The sequence below is a fragment of the Pteropus medius genome, unplaced genomic scaffold (genome assembly GCF_902729225.1).
Source record: "Pteropus medius unplaced genomic scaffold, Ma_sr-lr_union100, whole genome shotgun sequence".
In the NCBI taxonomy this organism is placed as follows: domain Eukaryota; kingdom Metazoa; phylum Chordata; class Mammalia; order Chiroptera; family Pteropodidae; genus Pteropus; species Pteropus medius.
Window position 1 is genome coordinate 13,648,755 of NW_024352787.1, and position 17,897 is coordinate 13,666,651.

The window sequence follows — 17,897 nt, forward strand, 5'->3', positions numbered from 1 at the left end:
GTCAGTTCCTCCAATCGTTTTCTAACAGTTCAAGTTAATTTCACTCTAGGTAACAGTGCATGAATATCTGCAGTGAGTGATCACATGAAAGGGGAAATTTGATCAATCTAAAATATATTTTAAAACATACATAGCCCAGAGAGTGGCACATGCATTTTTTTAAAGCCTTATAAAACCTGCCTGCATTCTGAAAGTATAACAATGGTAGAAGGGCCATTTTTAAAATAGATGTAACATTTTTTCTGGTTTAAATTCATCAGAAAGTTTCAAAAGGTCATTAAAGTAAAAATGCCAGTAAATTTAGTCAATTCAATATTTATAGTTAGTCAACTAATTAGTCATTTTAAACATAATCATGAAAGTTTACAGGAAAGATATCACTTACAAGCTGTTCTGATTTTACACCGTATAACTGGATGGTCTTTGCCACGTTTTTTGACACAGCTAATGTGAGGTTTGCATCAACAGCAGCTACATTTAGTTCACTGGAGAAAACAAAAATAGACTTTAATTATTAGCAGCATAGTTCATCAACAAAGTAAAGAACAACATATAAACCTAAAACCAATAGGCAATATGGTGATTCTTTTTATAGATTTCACTAACTGCTTCCAAGAATTGGTTGCATTGTTTCATTTTCCCTCCTAAATACAGCATTAGAAAAAGTACTTTGTGATGGCTTGGTTAATGACCAGTTTCTCATTAATAAAAGTACGTCATATGTGGGTTCAGGCTGTGATTAAGAGAGTAAATTGTGTACAGATTTTAAAAGTAGCACTTTTGATAATACTGATAAGTACAATTAGAGACACTGCATATCACAGACATCTGCAAGGAAATGACAGCTTTTGCATGGAAATGATGACCTTGGAAGGACATAGGCTAAATATATAAATTACACAATACATAAAGATACTCAGTTTTTATAGAAAGTATGCCAATTCAAGCTATTTTGTGTAGAGTAGCTTTTTAAATATAAAGCATAACAAGAATTTGAAATTTTAAAATTTGAATTCTTAAAGTATTTTTTTTTGTTATGGTTATTTTCAACTTTAACACTGAATTAATTGGGATACTTGAGCTAACTACCAATAACAACAATGAAAAGTGTTTACAAAGACCATGGAAAGACTATTGAGTTAAAAGTTGCATGAAAACCCACAATACAGGTAGAAAGCAGGAAAAGTAATTCTTGTCTCTGAAGAAGAATAAATCTTGGCACTTACAAGATTCTCTTTATGAAGAAAATGAAGCACTTTGAAACAACACTAATACAAACTATATGTGACAAAAATGCCCCTTCATATAATAGTGATACATAATATTATTAATGTTCACATTTAAATTCTAAACACAGGCATAAGTATGCTTCTATAAGCTCCACATTATATTTGATTACAGCATTGTCAAGCTGCATAGAGGAATGGGAGAGATGCCTCTTTAATGTTGCCATAAGCAGGTCAAAGAGATCAAGTTGAATACAGTGCTGTTTTGTCATGGCCGTGCCCAACAGATTACAAACATATTAGGGTAAAAAAAAATCTAGAGTCAAGACTTTTGGAGAGATTTGGGATCAAGAAACGGGGCAATTTAGATACTGTGTAGGTATATATGCAGTTGGAGAGATGATTATGTATATATTATACCTGAGGCTTCTTAGTCTTATTCTCCCATGCCTCAGAATCACCATTGTCAAATTTATAGTCTAAAAGAATCTAGGCATTTCTATACCTTGGTCCTATATTGGCTAACCACTATTTTTACTCCTCAAAATGTTCATATCAGATGTACAAACCTACTATTATGACAACTTATTAGCCATGACAGGAATTGAGATAGTCAACTGCAAATTAATCTGAGTAACTGTAAATGTCTAAAGGCAACAGTATAATTACATTGTCTATAAGCATTTGGGTGGCAGCTCTGTTGGGATACCTTCCCTTTTGAGAGTTTTAAAAGCTAACACATTCATTTAGAAAGCTTAAAATAGCAAACACAAATAAACTAGTCAGAATTATAATCATATGTGTGCCATGAAGTACTTTCTGAATTTGAGATAAGAAACATTATCCTCTATAGTTGTAAAACTATATTTATACTTTCTTTAATGTGTAATACTAGAACTTTACTACAGCATAAAGAATTAGGTTTACTTTGCATCTGACGAGATACAGATTAGAGACTAATTATTAAATAGAAGAGACTATTTTTAGACTGTACTTAAATGGTTGTATTAATTGGAATCTCAAATACTTTCTTTACGTGTTCTCATTCACTGCAAAACTCTTGATTTAATTGCAGGACTAATTACTTGAATAATCTGAGATAAACTGAAAATACACTGCTATCATACAGGAGGAGGAGACATGGCAAGCTATTTATGACATGTCATTATATAAAAAATACATACCTTGCTATAGTTTTAATGATACCTTCAAGTTCATCTGCAGAAGGAGGATTACGACCACCAGTAGGGAAAACCAAGTTGATAGGATCAAAGAGTCGAGATAAGGATTTTGAGAGATAAGCAGACTCATAGGGTTGCAGTGAGTCTTTTAAAGCCTTTTCTGGGCTATGGGAACAGAATTTATTAAAAATGAATGCTATTGTATCAGGCTGTAAGTACCTTTCTTAAAAAAAAAAAAAAAAAACAACAAAGAAAACCCAAACTATCTCCTAAATAAAATGTAACTCTATAAGCAGAAAAAGAAAAAAATTATTTAAAAAGTGTAAATAGTTAGAAATAATTTCATAATTAAACATATATTAAGGACTAAACATTTTAATGTAAATCCTAAGTATAAATGTAATATAATATGCACCAGTACCCAATAAAGTAAGTCTGTTACTTGAAACTTAAAGAATAACACTAAAATCTTATTCTAATGGGGATACTTTGCAAATCCTATTTTCATAGAGTATTAAGGCATACACAAGACAGGCAAGTCTGCAGAGACCTGTTCCACTAGCTCAACCCTTTTAACCCATAAAGTTCACTGACTAAGAGAGAAGCACACAGATAAGTCTAGGTTTTTACCAGTCCTCACGTGCTAAAACTGTTGCCAACAAGAATGAGGGCAAATAAGTATTTGTTAAAGTCCTACAATCACAAAAGATACTCCCAACTGGAGTTCTAAGCTACTTTGTTTTACAATATTCTTTACAAACTAAAATTTAACTTACTAAATATTTCTTTCCTTCTTACTCTTCCCATGTCTTCAATTATTTGTGTTGATTTTCATTTAGCAGTCCAACTATTGGGTCTTATAGATTTCCTTTGAAAATTACTATCAAGTAAGTCTATGACCATTATTTCTATCTGCTTTCTTATTCCTATAATTAATTTCACATCTTCTCACATTATGCCTGTTTATGATCCTTTTACCAGCCCTACCACTTTTTTTTTTTATAGTGACATTGGTTAATGAAATCTAGTAAGTTTCAGCTGTACAATTCAACAGCTATATATATTGTGTATTCACCGCCCATAGTTAGATTTCTTTTTGTCACCACATATTTGACCCCTTTCATCCCATCTATTTCCTACCTCTCCCATCCCTCCCGCTCTCTGGTAACCATGTCCATGTCCATGGGTCTCTGTTTGTATGTCCTGTTTGTTTGTTGCTTTTAGGTTTATATCCCACATATAAGTGATATCATGTGGTTTCCAACTTTTTTACTGTTTTTTTAAAAATATACCCTCCTTCATCCTAAGTATTAACCTTGAAAACATCTGATCTGCTCCTTCATGTATATACAACATGGCTTTCTCTTTTCCTGCCCTTTCTGATCAACTGACAAGACCCAGAGGTAGAATGCGCTTGGCTCCTACACCATAATTCCACAGTTATAGCAACACTTTCTAATTCAATAAGTATTTTGCTCAGCTCATACTTACTAAGAATACTATATACCAGGCCCCTGTTAAGTGCTGGGAAGGTATAGATTAAAAGTGCTTTACAGTGTTAGTAAAGAAATGTAGGTAAAGTGCTAATTATAATAACTCCTGTAATAGCTGAACACAGACCAATGGGAACAGTGAAGAACTCGTGCCTGAGTAAATCCTCTATTGAAATCCATGCCATCTATTTAAATGTCTTCATTTTTCCTCCTGTTGTTTACTAACCTTAAGAAACTTCCCTCTAACATAAAAATTTCAGCACTGAATTATAAGTACTAACACTCTTCCTATTCTCCAAATCTGTGAGGATCCTTGGTGTCTACAATGTCAAATAGGTAACTGTTCTAAAATCTGTCCTGTGTTAGAAGTCTACGTTTATTCTAACTTTACTATAGAGCTTCCATATCTGAGTCATCATTTTGAACTGTTCCAACTCTAAGATTCCCAAGCCTCAGGACAACTTTCCACATCCCCCCTCTCTTCTATTTCTTTCCCACCTACAAATACTATTGAGTTTCTACCATTTGCCAGGTACTTCCTAAGTGCAGGAAATGTAGCAGTGAAGTCAGTTAAAAAAATTATCTGTTGGACGTCGTTCCATAGTGTAGCAGTTAGCACCTCTGCTTTACATGCAGAAGGTCCTGGGTTGACACCGCAGTGGAACCATGGTCCATGGTCTATAGCCATGCCACCCTGAGCAAGCCCGATGTCTGATCTCAGAAGCTAAGCAGGGTCGGGCCTGGTTAGTACTTGGATGGGAGACCACCTAGGAAGACTAGGTGCTGTAGGCATAAAAAAAAAAAAATTATCTGTTCTCTTAAAGTATACATGCTAATGACAGATATGCAAAAATAACTAACTAACTAAATAAATAAAGCATTTTAAATGTGCTAAATATGGAATATGATAGAGGGATAAGTTCTGAGAAAAAATAAAGCAAAGAAGCCAGAGAGAATATGTTTAGGTCTTTATCTTATTTTTTCACCCAATTTTAGAGAGGATGAAGCAAGATAAGACTCACTGAAAAGACCTGAGGGAAAAGAAGAAGGAAGTTATACAGATGTCCAAGGTAAGAGCTTTCTATAAGGAGAGAACAGCAAGTGCAAGTGTCCCAAGAAGGGACCGTACCGGGCTGTTTGCCAAAAAGTTAGAGGACAGGGGAGTAGTACAAGATGAAGTCAAAAAGTGAACAGATGGAACAAACCATGCTGGTCTTTGTATATCAATAAAAATGCTAGACTTTACTCAAAAGAACTAGATCTTTGACTTTAATTGCAATCAATGCTATAGATTTCTTTCCTATGCTCATCCTACAGCAGTTCATGTCTTATGTCCTTATGTATTATGTCCTTCTTATCCATAGCCAACCATTTCAAGGTGCTCTCATTAGCATCCTCATTTTTCTAATTCATTTTTCCTTCAAAGCTTTTATTAAGAAAACTTTATTTAGACACTCTCTGAATCTGCTGCTAAGCTACCCAAATATTGCAGAGAAAAAGTAAATTATATCTATCAAACATTTATGGAAACCCCTTAATTTCAAGAAACCTGAAGCTCAAGCTATTAACCCGAAATTCTTATTTTGCAGCCCTTTACTCTCTATAGGTGACCATTTGCCTCTACACTAAGACCAAAACCACTGGAAATAACCTTTGTCAATGACTTTCTCTAGCTTTTTCTTTTTTTTTTCCTTTTCTGCTTTTTCCCCACTGTGTTACTTCATGGTTATACCATATTATCCCCTATGATTTTCCTATTATTTCAAAGAAAGAAGTAGCTTAGTTCCTTTTTTCATATCAAAACTTCTCAGAAAAACTGAATCTACTTCCTCCTTTCCCATTCTCTTATTTAAAAACTGCTTCATTGAGATATAATTCACATATATTCACATTCGATTCAACCATTTAAAGTGTATAATTCAATGATTTCTGGTATATTCACAGATATCAGCAACATTCATCATACTTGAATTTAGAACATTTCTATCATCTCACAAACCTATCTCATACTCTGGAGCCATAATACTTTTAGCCACCTCACCCTATCCCCAGCCCTAAGCAACCACTAACCTACTTTGTATCGCTATAGATTTTACTATCTTAGTTTTTCATACCAATAGGGTCATATAGATTGTGGTTTCTGTGCCTGGCTTCTTGCAATTAGCATAATGTTTTCAAGATTCAGTCACGTTTGTAGCACTATCAGTACTTCATTTCTTTTTATGGCTGAACAGTATTCCAGTGCATGGTTATACCATATTTTGTTTACCCATTTGTATGTTAACTGGATATTTGGGTTGTTTCTAGTTTTGGGTTATTATGAACAATTCTATTATAAACATTTGTGAATAATTTTTTGGGTAAACATACATTTCCAGATTTGCTTAATGTTTTGTTTTTACTGTGATAAAATACATATAACATAAAGTTTACCATTTTAGCCATTTTTAAGTGTACAGTTCAGTGGCATTAGACATTATGGCATTCATACTTAGTTGTGCAACCATCACTACCATCCATATTCAGAACTTTTTCATCATCCCATACTGAAACTATATCCATTAAACAATCCTGGAAGTCCTAGCCACAGCAATCAGACAAGAAAAAGAAATAAAAGGCATCCAAATTGGAAAGAATGAAGTAAAACTGTCATTATTTGCAGATGACATGATACTATATAAAGGGAAATCTAAAGATTCCACCAAAAAACCACTAGAACTCATAAATTCAGTAAAGTAACAGGATACAAAATTAATAATCAGAAACTGGTTGCATTTTATACACCAATAATCTATCAGAAATATATTAAAACAATCTCATTTACAACTGCATCAAAAAAAAAAAAACCTAGGAATAAATTTAATCAAGGAAGTAAAAGACTGGTACTCAGAAAATTATAAGACAGTGAAGAAAGAAATTGAAGAAGATATTAATAAGTGGAATCATATACCATTTGGATAGAAAAATTAACATTGCTAAAATGTCCATACCAACCAAAGCAATCTATAGATTCAGTACAACCCCTATCAAAATACTAATGGCACTTTTCACAGAACTAGAACAAATAATCCTGAAATTTATGTGGAATCACAAAAGATCCCAAATAGCCACAGCAATCTTGAGAAAGAAGAACAAAGTTGGAGATATCACATTACCTCATATCAAACTATACTACAAGGCTATAGTAATCAAAACAGCATGGTACTGGCATAAAAACAGATATATAGATCAATGGAATAAAACAGAGAGCTCAAAAATAAATCTATGCCAATAGGTCAATTAATCTATGAAAAAGGATGCAAAAATATACAATGGGATAAAGACAGTTTCTTTGATAAATGGTGTTGGGAAAACTGAACAGATACATGCAAAAAGAAGAAAATGGATCACCTTTTTACAACATATATAAAAATTAACTCTAAATGGATTAAGACTTAAATCTAAGACCTGAAACCATAAAATGCCTAGAAAACAAAGGCAGTAAACTCTATCACATTGCTCTTAGTAATATATATTTTTTCTGATATATCTCTTTGGACAAGGGAAACAAAAGAAAAAAATAAACAGATGGGACTACTTCAAACTAAAAAGTTTTTGCACAGCAAAGGAACCCATCAACAAAACAAAAAGACAACCTACTGAATGGGAGAAGATATTCGCCAATGATACATCTGATAAGGGCTTACTATCCAAAATATATAAAGAAACTCATACCACTCAACACCAAAAAAACAAACAATCCAATTATAAAATGGGCAAAGGACCTGAATTTCTCCATAGAGTACATACAGATGGCCAATAGAGATAAGAAAAGATGCTTGATGTCACTAATAATCAGAGAAATACTTGTAAATTAAAACCGCAATGAGGTATTACCTCACACCTGTCAGAATGCCTATCATCAATAAATCAACAAACAAGTGTTGGTGAGGATGTGGAAAAAAGGGAATCCTCCTGCACCATTGGTGGGATTCCAAATTGATGTAGCCAGTATGAAAAACAGTTTGGAGGTTCCTCAAAAAATTAAAACTAGAACTATCTGATGACCAGCAATTACAGTTCTGGGTATTTATCCAAAGAAATTCAAAACACTAATTTGAAAAGATATATGCACCCCTATGTTTATTGCAGCATTATTTACAATAGCCAAGATATGGAAGCAACCTAAGTGCCCATCAGTAGACGACTGCATAAAGAAGTGGTACATATATACAATGGAATATTACTCAACCATTAAAAAACCTGAAATCTTACCATTTGTGACAACATGGATAAACCTAGAAGGCATTATCCTAAGTGAAATAAGTCAGAGAATGACAAATACCTTATAATCTTACTTATATGTGTAATTTAAAGAAAATGAACAAACAAACAAAACAGAAACACAGAGAACAAACTGATGGTTGCCAGATGGGAAGGAGATTGAGGGTAACTGGGTAAAAAAAGATGAGGAGATTTAAGAAATATAAATTGGTAGTTAAAAAACAGTCACAAGGATGTTAAGTCAATTGGGAACATATTCAATAATATTGTAATACTATGTATAGTGCCATGTGGGTACTAGACTAACGGGGGATCACTTTGTAAATTATGTAACTATCTAACCACGATGCTGTATACCTGAAGATATATAAAATAATATTAAATGTCAACTGTAATTAAAATTTTTTAAAAAGAAACACATGGCTCGTCTCTGAGAAGTGGGGCTCAAGTGTAACTTTTTGTTCCCTGTAATTTTTAATATTTTACATTTTTTCTAAAATTAGCATTTAATTGTTCTTGTAACATAAAACCAAACAAAATAAATTTCATTTATTTAAAAAAGAAAAGAAAGAAAAAACAAAACAATAACTCTTCATTCACCCACCTTGGAACAAGTTTTTATTTCTCTTAGGAATATAGCAAAGAGAAGAACTGCTGAGTCATACGGTAACTCTGTGTTTAACTGAGGAACTTCCAAACATTTTTTCCAAAGCTCTGTTCCATTGCAGATTTCCACCAGCAATGTATGAAGGTTTTAATTTCTCTACATCCTTGCCAATGCTTGTTATTATTTATCTCTTTGATTATAGGAATCTTAGTGCGTGTGAAGTGATAACTCATTGCAGTTTTGATTGATTTGCATTTCCCTGAGGTTAAGCTTATTTTCATGTGCTTATGGACCATCTGCCTTTGGAGATATGTCTATTCAGATCGTTTCCCAATTTTTTAATGGGGGAATATGTCTTTTATTGTTGAATTGGAAGAGGTTTTATAATATATTCTACATACAAGTCAATTACTAGATATATGAGTTGCAAATATTTCCACCCATTCTTGATGGTGTCCTTTGAAACACAAAAATTTTTAATTTTGAGATATTCCACCATAATATTTGTCTTTTGTTGTTCATGCATTTAATGTCATAACTAAGAATTCTTTGTCAAATTCAAAGTCAAGAAGATTCACCTCTATATTTTTTTCTGATAGTTTTACATGTTTAGACTTACATTTAGTTTTTTGAACCATTTTATTAATTTTTGTACATGGTGTGAGGTAAGGGTTCAACTTCAAATGTTTGTATGTTAACTATCTAGTTTTCTTAGCACTATTTGTTGAAAAGACTATTCTTTCCTCCATTGAATGATCTGGACAAGCTTTCTGAAAATCAGCTGACCATGGATATATGGATTTCTTTTCTGGACTCTCAATTTACTCCATTGATCAACATGTTTATGTTTGTGCCAGTACTACATCATCTTGATTACCATTGCTTTGTAGTAAGTTCAAAATCAGGAAGTGTGACTCCCATTTTATTCTTCTTTTTCTGGATTAATTTGGTTATTCTGGGTACCTTGCAATTTCATATGCATTTAAAAATCAGCTTGTTAATTCTTTACTGGTGTTGTTCTTTCTTTGGGTGAATTCAAATTACCAGGTGGTGTAACTTGCTTTCAGCCTGAAAACGTCCTTTTAACATTTCTTGTTAAGTTAGGTCTGCTAGAAACAAATTCTCTCCATCTTTTCTTTTTTTTTAAATCTAGGAAGGTCTTTATTTCTCTTCATTATGGAGGACAGCTTTACTGGATATAGAATTGTTGGTTCACAGTTTCTTCCTTTTAGCACTTTTGTGCCAACTACTTTCTGGGACTCCTTTATTTCTGCTGAGAAGTGAGGTGTAAATCTTCTTGGGGCTCACTTCTAAGTGACGAGCATTTCTCTCATGTTGCTTTCAAGATTTTTTTCCTTGTCTTTGACTTTCATTGTTTTTACTATGAGGTGTCAACTTGCGGACTTTCTGAGTTAATCCTAGTTGGAGTTTGTTGAGCTTCCTGGATGTGTAGGTTGTTGTTTTTAATATATCTGAAAAGTTTTCAGCTATTATTTCTTTGAATATTTTTTACTTTCCTTTCTTTTTCTTGTGGTACTTGCATTACATATATGTTGGTGTGTTTAATGGTGTACCACATTTCTCTGAGGCTGTTTGTTTTCCTTAATTCTTTCTCTGTTCTTTGGCTTACCTAATCTCTATTGATCTGGCTTCCAGTTGGTTAATTCTTTTTTCAGACAGTTCAAATCTATGGCTGAGCCCCTCTAGTGATTTTTTAAATTTCAGTTATTGTATTATTCAACTCTAGCTTTTCCACTTGATTCTTTATAATTTCTATTTTTTTATTGATATTCTATATTTGATGTAACATTGTTGTCCGATATTCCTTTACTTCTTTAATCATGCTTTCCTTTAGTTCTGTGAACACGTTTATAGTAACTACTTTGAAACCTTGTTCTGTTAAATCCAACATTTGGTAACTCTCAAAGGAAATGTATGTTGCTTGCTTCCCTGCCCCACACACACTGTATGGGTCATACTTTCATGTTTTTTTATATGCCTCATAACTTTTGTTGGAAACTGAACATTTTAGATAACATATTATAGACACTCAGTATTGGTCATCCCCACCTCTGGGACTTGTTAATTGTTATTTGCTTGTTTAATTGTTGAGTGACTGGCTAGATTACTTTAGTGAAGTCTATTTCTCTCTCACAGTGTTAAACCTCTGAGAGGCACAGCTTTGGGTATACCCACCATAACCCAGGGATGAAGGTGGAGCTGATGGAGTTGCCTTCTCTTTCTCTTCCTGACCACACCCCATTGCTAAATTCCACTAATTGCTCACAGATAGTAGTTCTGACCCCTGAGGACTCTTCCCAGTTGTCTTTTCCCTGGCTCTCTCCTAAGAGCTAGTTGCCCTATAGTCTAGTCTGTATTTTCATTAGATCTCTGAATATCCTCCCCATTGCTCTTCGCCACAACCTCCACTGTTTTTGAGATTATCCTCAGGTTTAAACTTCTCCAGGCTCTGTAAGTCAGGTACTTTGGAAAGATATTAGAAATTAATTGTTTTACTGCCTGCTTCTCTCCCAGGCAAAATCTTTGTGTCAGGGATCTGAAGCTGGGAGTGGAGAAAATAGCAAGTTTCTGACTGACAGATAGCTCAGTCTAGGAACTTGGTGGAGGAGGGCAGCAGCCTGAAGTCCTCTTAGCCCGCCTTTCCTGGTATGTAACCACTATTTCAAAAACTAGGAGGAAGTTTGATGAGACCCCAGTATTTTCAGGGAGCTACAACAAGGTAGAGATGCCACACCTTGAGCAGGGCTTGGGCACAATAAGAGAGCACCCCCTTCCCCTGAATTCATTTGCCTGAACTTAGCTTCAGCTATAGGTAGCTGTGGGCAGCATGAGAAATGCTTAAGTTCTGCCTCTCCCAAGAAAAACCCCTCCAGGTAGGAACTGGGGACAAAGGGAGCCTTTTGTTCTTGGCTGCTGCAGTCTGAAGTGGAATATATATGCCTTGCTGAGCTGGGAGGAGAGAGAGAGGAAACAGTTTTGTTTCAAATATCACAGGCTTTTTGGGAATTCTTTCTTATAGATTTTCATAGATTTTGAGATGATTTTTCATTTGCTGTTTGCTTTTAGGACCATTTGACCATTTCCAGAGGCTTTAAATTGTTATTCTGTAATAGTTTTCACCAGTTTCACTGGGAAGTGCGTCAGTGGGGTAGGGAGTGCTATTGCCCCAGAAGTCTATCTTCTTCCATTTTGTCTTTAACCAATTCTAATAATGCTTTTGTATCTACTATTACACATCTAGGGCTCCAAAAGCTTTGTTTTGCTGTTAAGAAATAAATTCTCAATCCTAATCTTCTTCAACTTTTCAGTAGCATGCAAAACAGTTAACTATTCTTCCACCAACTTAAATGAAATTCACTCTTTGGGGCCCAACACTACTTTGAGTTTCCCTCCTCTCTCATCATTTTTTTCTAGCTTAGTCTCCTTTGCAGACTGCCACTTCTCTGCGCAATCTATGATTTTGGGAGTGCCTGTCTTGGGCCAGGGTTCTCTTTTTTCATATATATCTTCCCTATGGAATCTCCCCCAACTCCATGATTTTAAAAAATCTATATGATGATGACTTCCAAATATGTATTTCTAGCCTTGATTTATACTCAACTACCTTTTCAACAATTCTATTTGCATCTTGAATTTGACAGTTCCAAAAGTAAAACCATAATTCAACAATATTGCATGAAAGAAACAATGTCTTCCAGACTTGTCTTCTTTGAAACATCCAATTATATTCCTGATTCTTCTCTTTCTCACAAATCTAATCTATTGGTTTACCCTCTAAACTGTATCTTGAATCAATCTGATCAATTCTTGCCATCTCACATGGTCATCCTAGTTCAAGCCATTACCATCTCTTGTCTGAATAAACAAAATAGCTTCCATTCTCCTTTACCTTCTCTGTGGCGATGCCCCCCATCCTCAATTTAGTTGTCCACATAAAAGCCAGAGTGCTAATTTAAAAATACTTACCACTGCATATCATTCCTCTGTTTAAAAGCAATGGTTTCCACTCTACTTGATAAACTCCAAACTCCATACAATGGCCTATAAAGCCCTATATGATCTTACATTCTGTAGACAAAAAAGGGGCCACATACTAAACCTAACAAGCTCAGAGGAGGCCTGCATGGTAGTCCCTACAAACTCAGAGGCCAAAACCACATAGGATGTAACCACATAGGATGATCTAAACATAAAAACTCCTAACTAAAAGCAGGTCACGGCTGGTAGTCACATCCTAGGCCTGTAGCTTCCTAGACAAAGGTCAATCTTTACCTTAAGTGAGCCTGTCTATTATTATCTTTTTTGCATCTAAAATAACATACTTTTGAAATATCAAAGTAATCTTCTTTTCTAGACCTCTCAGACTCACCCACCACACCAGAGCACAAGACCACAGTTATCTTGTTCCCTGAATACCATCTCTACGTGCTGTAACTATTAATAATTAACCCTCCTGCATCCCCCGATATAAATGAAGTATATGTCTCTCTCTGTTTTACCTTTTATCCAATCCCAGAGATTTCCCGGCTTTGCTTTCTCCTACTCCCATAATCTACCACCAATGGATGTCATGTAACCCTCCATATGTCTCCTCCTTTGATTCGAATGTATAAAATAAACTGTAAAACTTCCATTCTCCAGAGCATTTTCTCGGTCTGTTGAGATTTTGCTTTCCGGCAATTGTCAGTTTGGCTCAAATTCATAAAAATTCTCTACAGGTTTGGACGTTTTTTACATCAACATTTCCTGTCCTCTCTGACCCAATTTTATAACCCTCTCTTCGTCATTCAGTGTGTTACAGTTTTCTATTCCTCAAACCTCCCCATCTTAGTTTTCTCAAGGGTTCTAAATTTCCTGTTACCTCTGCATACAAAATTTTACTCCAAATCTTCCATGTTTGACTTCTTCTCATTATTTAGATCTCAAGTCAAATGTCACCTTCTCATAGATGTCTCCCTGATCACCCTAAATAAGGTGCTCTATCACATAATATTGTTTTATTTTCTCATAGTAATTACCATTATCAAAAATTCAGCATGAATTGCTGAATGATGAAAATTGCTAACTTAGCTTTTAGTGCCTTGATTCTATATTCCAATTCTCTTAGAGTCTTGTTCCATTCTTTACTTCTTTTCTTTCTTGCATCTCTGATGTCTTTCTCTCTCCACTGCTACTTCTATCTATAAACATTCTCAACTCTCCCTCATTTCTTTGTTACCCCCATTCTTTTGGGGGTTCTTAAACATGGGTCATACTTCCTCTTCCCCACCAACTGCTTTACTGAATTTAGTCTCCAAAGGGTGACAGTGATGTTCCATTAGTCAAAACACAGTGGTTTTTCTCTCCATTGAATTTAAAAAGCAGAAAATACAAAATAAAAATTCTACCTCCTTGAGATAAACCACTATTATCATTTACTGTGTATATTGCCAGACCTTTTTTAGTGTAAGCAAATGGATTTAAAAATAAACTAAGACAAAAATAGAATGATAGCATACATGCTACTTTATATAATTAAAAATATATATATTATTAGATCTTTTCAGATCAACATATGGGTTCTGTCCTCTTGTTTCCTCTTCCATTAGTCCTTATCTAATTACCTGTTTAGCATAAAAGAGTTATTGAAGACAACAATATGGTATCATTCTATCATTCTAGCCTACTCTTGTGCCACTTATTTTGCTAGTCAAAACTTCTTACTTCCTCTATTTTACCAGGCAGTGGGTACAATTCAATTACTTCAATTCTTACTGCAGTGGGTACAAATGAATTCTAAGTATTTAGAAAAAAAAAAAATTAAAAGAGAAACAAACATTTAAAAGCACTCGTGAATCTATCGAACATTTTTCTTACAAGGTAGGTGATAATCTGTTCTCTGAGTCAGCCTCATCACAATAAATAATTCTAGTGTTTAAAAGTGTAAAAGTCGATCAACTATTTGGTGCATAAATAAAAATTTGAAAATACTCTTTTTCAATTTAGGAAAAATTGGCTGCTTTAATCTTATTAAGATGCTATGCTGTTTTCCAATATGACTCCTAAATGCAGCTACATATACTGTACTTTATCAGTGATCTAAGAGATTTTCAGGTTTGAGTATACTCAGTTTTTCCTGCCAGACCGAGAACCTATCCCAGCATAAAATTTCTCCTATAGTTTCTGAATATACCAACTCCTTTCACATGACATTTATGCCAGTAGTCCAACAATAATGATGCTGTCTGATGTAATTACAGATATGTTTTAATGTCAATTAAAAATAATGACCATTTATGCTCATCTCCTAGTTTCTACTCATCCTACTTGGCACTATCCTTTAAAACAGCTTCTGGTTAGGAATCGGGCTGTTGAACTAATAATAAAGTTTGACTTTTTCAATTAAAAATTTTATGTAATCTTTTAAGGTATAGAAATAATAATAATCATTAAAAAGATTTAGAAGGTTAGCATATTCCCAACTTCTAATTTATAATAAAAATAAAAGACAAAAATCCTTAACATGACAACAAACAGGTTTGATTAAACAAACATACTCATAATCTGGCTTTTTTGGTATGAATATGTCCTGTACATCATCTTCAACATGTTGTAGGTCAACATAGAGGTCTGCAGTTCCACTTCCATTAAATTTTCCTTGAATATTTTGGCTGTACTGTTGAAGACGCTTCCATAAGTCATTATAAAGACGCAATAATTTAGGGTATTCTCCTTCAAATGCCTGTTTCAAAAACATAGAAGCTGCCAAGCAAAACAATAAGATGCATTAGATAAATGATAAAATAAAATGTAACTAATAAAAACTTCTTTTATATATGGAGGTGATGCTACAAAAAGCCTAGGTTATAGGACAAACCGAAAATGTGTTCTAATGAGGCCTTTTGAAATAATGATAGTAATAGTAATTTTCCACTCATTTATTATAGGTGATACTTTTTTTTTTTTTTGAAATTGGTTAGAAATTTATGTAGTTCATGAAACAATCCCAATTACTCTATCACCCCTCTGGCTCTACACACAGCCATTACATTAATGCTGACTGCATTCTCTATGCCGAGTTCCCCAGCTCCATGACCATCTATCAACTACTAATTTGTACTTCTTTAACCGTTCAACCCCTTTCTCCCAGCCCCTCAATATCTTCCCTCTATGGCTGCCATGAGACTGTCCTCTATATTTGTGAGTCTGTTTTCGATTAGTTTGTTCTTTTTGTTCCTTAGATTCCACATATAAGTGAAATCATATAGTAGAGAAAGAAGAACAAAGTTGGAGGTATCACACTACCTGATATCAAGCTATCCTACAAGGCTACAGTAATTAAAACAGCATGGTCCTGGTGTAAAAACAGATACACTGATCAGTAGACTAGAAAGCCCAGAAATAAATCCACGTCTACATGCTCATTTAATATATGACAAAGAAGCCAAGAATATATAATGGCGTAAAGACAGTTTCTTCAATAAATGGTGTTGGGAAATTAAACAGATACATGCAAAAAAATGAAAGTGGACTACCTTCTTATACCTTATACAAGAATAGACTCAAAATGGATTATAGACTTATACGGAAGACCCCAAACCATAAAACTTCTAGAATAAAACATAAACAGTAACTCTCTGATACTGCTACTAGTAATTTCTTTTTTGGATACATCTCCTCGTGCAAGGGAAACAAAAGAAAAAATAAATAGAACTACATCAAACTAAAAAGGTTTTGCACAGCAAAGGAAACCATTAACAAAACAAAAAGACAATCTACTGAATGAGAGAAGACATTCACTTATGATACACCTGATAAGGGGTTAATATCCAAAATATATAATTCATACAACTCAGTGACAACAAAAAAACAATCCAATTAAAAAGTAGGTGATACTTTTATAAATAGACACCTCTAACATCAATTATTTGGTTTCTTTGAGGTATCATTTATGTAGGAAAGGCAGAAAAATGTTTAACTTTTTTTTTTCTCTTTATTTACCAGTTTTCAAAATGCAGAGTAAGTTCCATGTATCATCAAGGGTAACCAGAAAGTATTTCTTTATTTACATCATTAAGAACTCTTGGATTTAGGCATATCTGATGGGTTTCAATCTCTTGTAATTGTTACCCTTACTGATGCTAAATTTATTCCATCTTTGGTATATACCAAATCCTTTTAATACAACTCTAATAGTCTTTTGCCTTGGTTTCTGGTACATAGGATTACAGAATTGTCCTGCACATTTCCTGCACCAGACCTGGAATTAGCCATTTCTTCAAGAAACTCTGGTTTCTTTTAATGAGAAATCATGTTTAAAAACCACAACATGGGTATTAGAGGGGTTCAGTACTATGGAAATAGTTACTATTTCTAGGCCTTTCCAGTGGACAGAGATATGAAACATACATAAATCAAATTACTTATTTTTAAAGAAAAAATTCCTACACAGTTGATCGCACCCATTTTATACCTTCCTTCTCCTATGCTGAAAATCCTGATTCACTATGATAACCAACATAATTATTCATTTACTTTTTAGCACACCACATATACAGCAACCTGAGAATAATAATAATAATAATCCCATCAATAACATGATTATTAAAAACAGTTCATAGATTTTTAGGGAAGATCTTGTCTTTGAAGAATATCCCAGTAGGGCCACAAAAACTTTTTTTTTTTTTTTAACAACAAAAAAAGTAAAGAAGTCAAATGAAGATATTCCTTTGGTGTGGTTATGCCACCAATGACACATACTTGCATTAAGATTTTCCATTTTACTTGTGATTTTTAGTAATTTCTTTCATTTTGTAACTACATAAAATATTTATATATTTTCCAAGTTAAATCTACACAACAAAGTATATTCAAAGAAGACTAGCTTTTATCCCTGGTCTCTCCAATGTATTCATCATACACACCCTCCCCATAATATTGGTAACCATTTTTCTTGATTTTATGGTTTATCCTTCCATTTCTAAAAATATATATGCAAAAATTTATACTTTTATATACCACTCCCTATCTCAGGTAAACAACAGCACACTGTATGCATACTTCATCTTTCTTTTTTAAAATTAATATATCTTTGAGATTGCTCCATAGCAGTACATAAAGCTATTCT

At 33.8% G+C, this 17,897-nt stretch overlaps 1 protein-coding gene and 1 pseudogene across 3 annotated transcripts in view; one reads left to right on the top strand and one right to left on the bottom strand.

Moving 5' to 3' along the window:
- COG5 (component of oligomeric golgi complex 5) overlaps positions 1-17,897 on the bottom strand; it is a 290,007-nt gene that overhangs the window by 62,499 nt on the left and 209,611 nt on the right. For 2 of the 3 annotated variants that reach the window (XM_039849028.1, XM_039849030.1), the window contains exons 12-14: positions 15,328-15,532; positions 2,411-2,572; positions 386-485 (exon numbers count right to left, since the gene is read on the bottom strand). In XM_039849028.1, coding sequence (XP_039704962.1) covers positions 386-485; positions 2,411-2,572; positions 15,328-15,532 — 467 coding nt within the window. The remainder of the gene's footprint in view (positions 1-385; positions 486-2,410; positions 2,573-15,327; positions 15,533-17,897) is intronic. The other variant, XM_039849029.1, reaches the window with a different exon arrangement.
- On the top strand, positions 4,577-4,692 carry LOC120592002 (uncharacterized; annotated as a pseudogene).